This window comes from Hydra vulgaris, chromosome 12 (genome assembly GCF_038396675.1).
Source record: "Hydra vulgaris chromosome 12, alternate assembly HydraT2T_AEP".
In the NCBI taxonomy this organism is placed as follows: Eukaryota; Metazoa; Cnidaria; class Hydrozoa; order Anthoathecata; family Hydridae; genus Hydra; species Hydra vulgaris.
This window is the reverse complement of record NC_088931.1, coordinates 10,125,698-10,135,777: the sequence shown is the minus strand read 5'-3', so window position 1 is coordinate 10,135,777 and position 10,080 is coordinate 10,125,698. Positions and strand designations below refer to the sequence as shown.

Genomic DNA, 10,080 nt, shown 5'->3' with positions numbered 1-10,080 from the left:
TCGTCGGTTCTAAGTCAAGCCTCATTATACTTTAAGGTTTTCCTCTTGTTCTACAGCTATATCTAATCGTAATAATTTTTTTCATCTTTTTCAAAAGAACGACTCTCTTGAGAACAAACAGCTATTTATTATTATAAAAAAATGATGTAAAAAGGTGCTGTGAGATTCTAAGCTCCATTATTCTCAGTTTGCTAAATCTCGCATCTTATCTCAGTAATTAGGCTCAATAGACTTTTGGAAAATCTTCAACAGTGTTGTTAACAAAGGAAGGTCTAGCATTCCATCTCTCATTCATGGGACAGATATTATTATCTCTCCCAATGATAAGGATGAACTATTTGCAAATAACTTTTCTTCTAATTCCACTCTCGAATCATATGGCCATCCTCTTCCTTACATTCCAATTAAACAGGTTAACCCATTGTTAAACATTCAAATCACTTCAGTTTCCGTTGCTAAAGTCATGTCTAAATTAAACTCTTCTACCGCTTGTGGTCCAGACAACATTCCTGTCACAGTCTTACAAAATTGTTCTCCAAAACTCTCTTCAATTTTCTCTAAACTATTTAATAAGTGCTTAAATGAGTGTTGTTTTCCTGCTTACTGGAAAATGGCATTTGTTGTTCTAATTTTCAAAAACTCCGGTGAACATTCTAATCCCTCCAACTATTGCAGTGCTGTCAAAATTCCAATGATGATTGGCAATCCTCTCACTTAGTCCTTCTTTTTACGTCTTTTTGTATTATCATTTACTAATGACCTTTCATGGAAACCATATATACAATTGATTGCTAAATTACCATTTGCTAAGGTTGTTTCTCTTTATCGTGCTTGCCATTTTCTTTCTCCCGTTTTCATTCTCTACAACCCTCTTAGTCGTCCCTGTATGGAATACTGTTGTCATATTTGGGCTGGTTCTTCTAATGATGCTCTTTCACTTCTTGACAAGGTCCAAAAACGAATTGTAAACGTAGTTGGACTTTCCCTATCTGCTAAGCTTGCATCAAGTCATTTATTCATATTTATAGCTCATATTTATAATTCAAAACATAGATGATTTGATGAACTTTACATATTTTTTTATTAAGAACATAAAATTATTCGAATCTGTAAAAACTTCTTGGATCTTGGATCAGAACTTTTTTTCCAATTGATTTTTATAATACGTTTTCGATGCTTGGACAAATTTTTCTAACAAATAAAATAAAAAATTTCCTCCATTGTTTCTCTTTACTTCCTCTTTATTTCCTTTCTTTGTATTTATTCATGTAAGTGGTTTTTAAATTATTCATAAAAAAATAGAAAATCAATGGAGATGGTGTTGCTATCTATATAAAAGAAAGTTTGGTAGTTATCACGAGATGATATTTTCACTGAGACCATTAAATAGAACAAAATTGGTGTATTTTTAGTATGAAAGATGAAAAAATTTACTTTGTTGTATTTATCGGCCACCTGATGTACTTGAAGAGATAAATATCTTTATCTGTAAAGTAATAGAAGCACCTAAAAAAAAAAGGATCAAAATAGATATTCCGGTTTGATAATTTCAGGAGATTTTAACTATCCAAATATTATAAGAAAATTTAAAAAGATCAAAACCATGTAAAAATATGATAATTACTCAAATTTGTTGAATATATAAATGACAGTTACTTACATCAAGCGGTTACATCGTCAACAATTAAGATTTAATTAAAAGTATTGATGTTTTAGATTTGATTTTAACCGAAACATCAAAACGCATAAATAAAATCTACCTTTAAGCAATACTAAACCGGAAACAAAATATTTAGTTGGAATTAGTCTGTCGAAAACACTACAAAACACAATGTCAAATTATGGAAAATCTACTTTTAACTATAAACTTGGTAATTTTACAGTTATAAACAAAGCTATTAGTGAAATTGATTGGTAAGGTCTGTTTATTTATAATTAATGAGTGCTGTGAAAATTTTCTAAATATTTATAATGATTATGTCACAAAAACATTTCTACAAAAAAAATTAAAAATAATAATAAAAAAATACAAGTCAAACCATGGATTGATAGAGAAACGAAAAAAAAACAAAAAATAATTAAAGACTAATTAAAAACAAGAAGCAATTAAAAACAAGTTTAAGGCACAAACTATTATCTAACGATTTTAAATGCGATCAATTAAAAATCCAATATACGTTAATTAGCAAAATAGTTAGAAACCTAGTTGAATCAAAACGAATCAATTATGGAAAAAAATATTTAAATATATATAAAAATAGGAGTTATCAAAAGAAAATCTAAAACTATTTTAAAATTAGTTTATGCACATCTAAATTCAAACATAAACATAAATTAGGTATTAACAGGATAATGGATAAAAATTGCTATTTACAAAAAAAAAAAAAAAAAATGATATTGCTAATTTTCTCAATAAAAACTTTCATTTAGTATTTGTCATAGAAGACCCAACGAATTTTACTAATATGAGAGAAAAACAAGCAAGATTATAGAATTAAATGTTGATTCATAATTAACTCAAGACAGTTCTAGGATTAAGCTAAGTAATCTTAATGACAAGTAAGTATTTGGTGCAGAGTAAGGTTATTTGTATTAAAAATTTTTAAATACAATGCCAAATTCTAAGTTCAATTTAAAGTGATAAAACTATGAATAACATGTTAACAAATAATTTTTTATTAGTAACCAACATGGTTTTCGAAGTAACAAAAGTTGAACCACATTACTTCTCGAAACACAAGATTTTTTTTAATGTTATTGAAAACCACTACACCGTTTCAAGATGTAATTGTTAAAAGTTGTAATTAAAAGATCGTTGTGTTATTTGTCAATGCACTATGACTCGAAAGTCTGTTATTAAATTGAATCCGTGTCAGGATTTATTCCACCAAATTTGCATACACCCACTTCTTGAACAACCAGAGCTAACTTGTCCATTTGCTAGTATGAAATACATATAACTGAATAAGCTGAACGAAAAAATCACATTTTATATTCACCGAATGGCAGAAAAAGAGTTGTTGAATGTGCTGAGCGAAATAATGATTGGGTGACTCTGGCGCAAACTTTTGGTGTCTAATATAAAATAGCTTACAATTGGGTATGCAGCCTATATTCAACTTTTATCGAAAGAGGTCGTTTTAAACCAAAAAATTGACTGAGGATCAAATTGAACAAACGCTAACATGTTAATCGACACTGGTGGTCATCAAAACAAAAATATTAAGGCATTTTAATATTAGCTTCAGCGCAACAACAATCGCCAATTACCTCGAAGGCAGACTTTTTTAATGAAAAAAAAGTGCCAAGGAACCTTTTACAGTGAACAGTTATGAAAACAAACAAAAAAGAACTGAGTATGTTAAGAGCATCAGCGAAAATATTACAAATGGTCATCAGGTAGTTTGGTTTGATGATAGAAATTTTAATCTTTTTCTTTAGAAAAAAGTAAGAAGGTGTCAAATAGGGAGGAAGAGCATAAATAAAAATACCTGCTTTAAAAGGTGTATATATTTGATTGCAGTTTTATTCGCAACAATTAAAAATCAGAAAATAAACTTAGCCGCAAATTCAGCATCAAAAATTAAAGTTAACAAATCTGATTTTAAATTCCAAATGCAAAAAAACATACCAAATCGCTATTAATTTCATTAAGGAAAACAACAAATCAGCTTAAAAAAAAATTTCTAATGCTACCTTTTTTTTTTTCAAACCAAACAATGGTCTAGGCGTTGACGATGTTTGCAGTAATGTAATAATAAAATTAATTTCTTAAACAAAATCTCTGATCATGCATATTTTTAATATATCTCTGGAACAAGGAATCTTTCTTGATTAAATTTTAATTTGCAAGGGTAATACCAGTTTTTAAATCTGGAGATGTTACAAGCCTCTCCAATTATAAACCAATTTCAATACTACCATGCTTTTCAAAATTATTTATTTATAAACTATTTATTTATAAATTTATGTAGGCGGTAACATTTCTTCGACGGAAAAATTAATGTTAAAAAAAAACTATTAGAATACATTATGTATTACAGAATATTTAAATTTCTTGAAAATAACAATATTCTTCCATAATAAACAATCTTGCTCAAAATGTTTTTTAGGCGATGAAAATAAAGATACGTTAGGTGTATTTATTGATCTTAGCAAATCATTTGACGATCTTGATCATTATACACTATTAAATAAACTTAGAAAATTAAAAACAATTGAATATTAAATGGTTTCAAGCTATTTCTCGAATAGAAAACAATACATTTCTTTTAGCTGCGGAGAAACTAATAATATAAAAGTGAACTGCGGGATTCCCGAAGGGTTAAAACTAGGATCACTCTTATTTTTAATTTATATTAATGATTTAAGCAAATCTTTTAATTTACAAGGCGTTATTTTGTATGATGGTGATAAAAATTTGTTTCATGCTCATCATGATATAAAAATGTTGTTTAATTCAGTTAAGATGGAACTCTTAAACCTTACAGAATAGTTTAATGCAAATAAATTATCAATTAATTTAACTAAAGCAAAGTATACTTTTTTCCGTCGCTTTCATGAACTCGATAAAATCCTCCTAAAAACTTCCAATACATTATATTGGCAGTCAAGCTATAAAAAGAGAACACTCATTAGAATTTCAAGGCGTACTCTATGACAAAAACGTAACTTGGACAGATCATATACAGTATCGAGAAGGTAAAATCTCAAAAAGTATTGGCTTACTTTAAAAGCGAGGCCTTTATTAAATCAAACTTGTTATAAACTGCTATATTTCTCATTTATTCATTGTCATCTGAATTACACAAAACATGTAGTTAGAATATAAACACTCCAAAGAACTATTTCAAAGCCAAATATACTCTAACAACTAAACATTTATCATCTTTTTATTTTTATGTTTAAAGTTAATACAAAAACAATACTTAACATTTTTGATTCGTTGTTCATAATAAAAAAAAGCTTAATACTTAACCAGATACTCAAACAACACTTAAATTCAGCCCAAATAAACTGAGTTTTATTCTCTAATAGATATTAATCTATTAGAGAACCAAAAGTAAGGAATAAAATTCTAATGACCTTAAAACTTAACGAATTCAAAGCAAAAACTAAAGCAAATACTTCTGGCTAGTGACGGAGTGCGTAAAATATATATATATATATATATATTTATATATATATATATATATATATATATATATATATATATATATATATATATATACATATATATATGCATATATGTATATATATATATATATATATGTATATATATATATTTAATATATATATATATGTATATATATATATATATATATATATATATATTTAATATATATATATATATACATATATAACTTATATATATATAATTTATATATATATATATATTATATATATATATATATATATATATATATATATATATATATATATTATTCAGGTCCTTATCGGTTTTACTTTTGACTAATAATTTTAATTAGTATTTTTTTCATCAGATTTTATTTTTTATTTTTTTCTACTTTGTAACTTTTTATTTTACTTTTCCAAAAAAAAAAGTTAAAATTTTATTGCAAGTTATATATTGTACAAATTTATTTTTATGTATTTATTTATTATACTTTTTTTCCGACTAATTCGTTATTTCACTTTTTTTTTTTTTACGAATTAATATATTATTTTAAATCAAATTTAATAAATATTGTTTGCTTTATTTAAAAATGAATCAGTTATATAAAAGTATTTAATGTTTGATATTTTCAAGTCTTAAACTCAATTTTTTTTCTTTTTCTTTTTCTCTTTATTTATTCTCTAGTAACTTTTTGTTTTTTCAATTCAAAAAAAAAAGTCTTTTTTATGTATATTGGTAATAGTTATAAATTACTTATGCAATTATTAATCTATTACGGGGCTTGGTGATAAGACAAGCTCTGTCTACTTCATGTTGTATTTATATTGATATGTTATATGTATTTATATATTAATGCGTCAAACATGATATGTGTATATATATATATATATATATATATATATATATATATATATATATATATATATATATATATATATATATATATATATATATATATATATATATATATATATATATATATATATATATATATATATATATATTATCATGATAAAAACTCGCACATTCTTGTAACTAGAAGATCATGGCGAGAACTTTATTCAGAAAATCTACCTTACAAAGTTATCTTAATTACGACTATTACGTTCTAAATCTTTTTTGTAAAGGACCTTAGAAAATTTTAAATATAGAAGAAATTTTTTAAAAGTTGACGATTGTACCCCTCCACTTCGAAATCCCTGAAGTTGACAGGTTAAAATTTTTTGCCGACAAAAAAAAAAGTTGTCGTTGGCCGACATTTGCTGACTGCCAACTATTGATCCAATTTTGCCGACTCAAGTATCCAATTTTTCGACGAATAAAATTCGTAGGGGGGCTAGACACCCCTCTCCGCCCCCCTCCTCAGGACAGCCTCGGTCGTCGGCCTTGTTATTTACAACTTTCATGTTTTAAAATGCATCTTACGTTTCTCAATTACAACTTTTTTCATCAACTTTTTTCAACTTTTAAGTTCTCAATTATATCTTGAAAAGGTGTAGTATTGTTATAATTAATTTTTATTTCAAGGAAACAATAAAAATCGTAGATATCAAAATCCATTAGTAATAGTATTTGTTTTAAACTACCTTACAGAAATCTTTTTTTTATTGCTATTTTTTTCTTTTTTTTTTTTTTTTTTGCAAACAATTTGTGGAAATCCTATCTATAAATAAGATTTGCGGTATTTAATTTAGTAAGAAGTTAATTTTAAGGTATTATACGGAACAATTAAAGATACTATATTTGCAAGTTTATGCCGATATTTCTGAAAAGTCAATTTCAGGTTCAAAATTAATGCAAGTATAGTTGAAACTTCAAATATATTCAAAATAACAAAAAAATATTAACAATTATTTTTAAAAGTCTAGTAAACATTTTTTTTAAAAAAGAAAAGGTCTTATTCTTTTTATTTAAAAAATGTCTAACATTGCGGCAAGCTACTACTCTGGTAGGAGAAAAAAAAAGAATAAAGAAATTTGATGTCACTAAAAAGTTTTTTTAATTTTGATCTTTATTTGAATCCAATAAATTTTTTTTTTATTTTTATCTAGATTTCCATAAGCAAAACAACTCATAAATAAGGTAATTTTTTTTATCTGCAAAATTAGTAAATTAAGTTCGAAACGACCTCTGGACATATTTTCGCGTCACGGTAAGAAAGGAGGCGTGAACTTCCCGGTTAAATGCACTTCCGCGGTGCCCTGTGACAAGACCGTTAGGACTTCTTGGGGCACCTAAAAATACAAAAAAAAAAAAAAAAAAAAGTTACAAACAATTTAATATTTTGGCCGTAAACCCTTACGTGGAAAACCGCATTTAAAAAAGAAAAGTGTTGGAGTTCATATCACAGAACAATTACTTATCTCCTCCCTTGGTATTACATGTATTACGCCATATAATACGCATAGGTTTAAATTGTCGTTAAAATGATTAGCAGCAGATTTGCATCCCATGCTCGTTTAATTATTACTGTAATTATGGTTGTTCTGAAAAAACACTGAAGTCAAATATATTGAAATATATCACTGATTTGAATGATGTTATCATCTACCACAACAGCTACTAAAGCTGCAATGAATGCCAAACAACAACCTGTCATAGTTAGTAATAAACATCATAAAAAAAGTGTTTTTGTAAACTTTATTGCCGGAGGAGTAGGTGGAACAGCAGGAGTTTTTGTAACATGTCCACTAGATGTTATTCAAACACGGTTACAGTCCAGTATAATATTAAAACCTAGTTCTATTGCAAATGGAGTCTCTGTTAAACAACCTCTTGCTGGCAGATATGGCTCAAAAGTTTTTTTATATATGTTGCATATTGTTAAAACAGAAGGATTTTTTGCGCTATATAGAGGTATTGTACCTAATTTAATCGGTATTGCTCCAAGTAGAGCAACATATTTTGCTGTTTACACTAAAACCAAGTCAGTTCTTAACAACACTCAACTTTCTAATAGCTCCTGGACACATATGTTTTCTGCTCTTTCTGCTAGTCTTTCTGTTTCAACCTTGACTAATCCAATATGGTTTATGAAAACAAAATTGCAGTTAGATACAAGTGTTAAACGAAGAAGTGTGTTTGAAATTGCCAAGGAGGTCTTTCGAAATGATGGAATTCGTGGATTTTATAGGGGACTTTCAGCTTCATATTATGGAGCTTCAGAGACAATGATTTATTTTGTTCTGTATGAAAAAATAAAAAGCATTTTAAATGAAAAAAATAGTCTAAGTGCTGTGGATGTGATAACAGCTTCTTTTTTTGCAAAGACAATTGCTGCAATTTCTGTCTATCCACATGAAGTGGTTAGAACAAGGTTGCGCCAAGAATCTTCAGCTTTTTCTGGTAATAGAAATTATAGTGGTTTTTTCCAGACTTTGTTTAAGGTTTTTAGAGAAGAACGTTGGGCTGGACTTTATGGAGGTATGGGTGCACATTTAATGAGACAAGTACCAAACACTGTTATTATGTTTGCAACTTATGAAGCAGTAGTAAATTTATTGTCATAGTTACATAAAGTAGGTTATTTTTAAAAAAATGTTTATTTAATATTTTTAATGCTTTGAAAGTTTCATTAAATATTACTATTATTAGTAGATTTTTTCTTTGTTTTTTTTTTTTTTTTTTTTCTTGTTAGTAAAAAATAATTAATTTTTTTATTTTAAGTTCAATTTAATGATTTTATTACCTAATAATCTTTTTTGATTCAAGTGTTTCTGTTGTCATACTTATTTACATTCACCAATTTTTCCACACTCAGCTCAAGTTGTTGAAAGATTTTTCAAAATGTTGGCACTTTGCTCCAATAGATAATAAGTCAATACTTATCATCTATTATATTAAAATTGTTGGTAATTGGTTAGCATTGTTAATATTTAGTTTTAATTATTAAAATTTATCTTTATTTTGGCTTTTAGTAGTTGATTTTAGCTTATCGCAATTTTAAAAAAGTTTAATTTTTAGTATAAATTAGTAATGAACATCATCCTAGCATATTTTAACATGTTTTTTTTTTATTTTTTATTAGTTGTTTTGAAAATAATATATTTAAAGTTTATTTATTTGTTTATATTTATAGTTATTGCTTTATAAAAGTATTTTTAATAAATTTTTTCTTTTGAAATTAAAATTTTATATTTTAATTTATTTAAAATAAATTTTATTGTAAAAAGTCTTTACTTCAAACTTAGTTTATCTTTCTTTTTTAAAAAAAAACGTTTTAATCAAGTTGTTATGCTTTAGTGATTAGTATTTAGAATTAGTGTCTTTGAAGTATGATTCAGCTTGCTTGGTTTATGAAAGGTTTCATCTGTAACAATTTTCTTTGATAAATCTTGATATTTAAAGTTAGCAAGAAAGTATATTGCTGATAACAAAAACACATTTTTTCTTTTTAACACTATTTCTTTTAATAACTTTGTGATGAATGAACAATATTTTACATCTTTTAAAATTTTTCTTTATCTTTTCAAAAGACAACATTCTTATCAATCAATAACGAAAGTATGGTTGACACAATAATTGCTCAAACTTTAACTATTTGTGGTACTCGAGCTTGTACTTGTGAGAAAAAAACTTTTAATTTAAGCTCAATTTTATTTTTAGTGCTATTGTTTATGCACATTGGATTACACTAGCTTTAACATAGAAAATAGTTTATATAAATAGTTTTCAATTATAATTTAAAACTATTTATACTATTATATAAAAAACTTATAATTTCTTTATTGGCAAAAATTAAATATTGCAGATGTCTTAAATATATTGTCAATTACTGTTCTAAGATTGTTATATTTTTCTTTTTTGAAAACCTTGACTCCTCTAATTATGCTTTAATTAGTCATCATTAACTATCATTAGTAAGGTTTTTGTATCTTTAATTAGCAATTAACTTAAATTAGTTAACTTTAAAAAGCTCTCTTTTTTGAATACTTAAAACAGGT

The 10,080-nt window shown here is 26.1% G+C and overlaps 1 protein-coding gene across 1 annotated transcript; it reads left to right on the top strand.

The window, feature by feature from the left end:
- Positions 1-7,522: 7,522 nt before the first annotated feature.
- Positions 7,523-8,733, top strand: LOC100203046 (solute carrier family 25 member 36). The gene has a single exon (XM_065811737.1). It carries the CDS (start codon positions 7,672-7,674, stop codon positions 8,644-8,646), a length of 975 nt encoding a protein of 324 aa, XP_065667809.1. The 5' UTR covers positions 7,523-7,671; the 3' UTR covers positions 8,647-8,733.
- Positions 8,734-10,080: the final 1,347 nt, after the last annotated feature.

Bases quoted from the DNA above. Each gene is read 5' to 3' on its own strand.
- LOC100203046 (XM_065811737.1), top strand. From the start codon at position 7,672: ATGATGTTATCATCTACCACAACAGCTACTAAAGCTGCAATGAATGCC.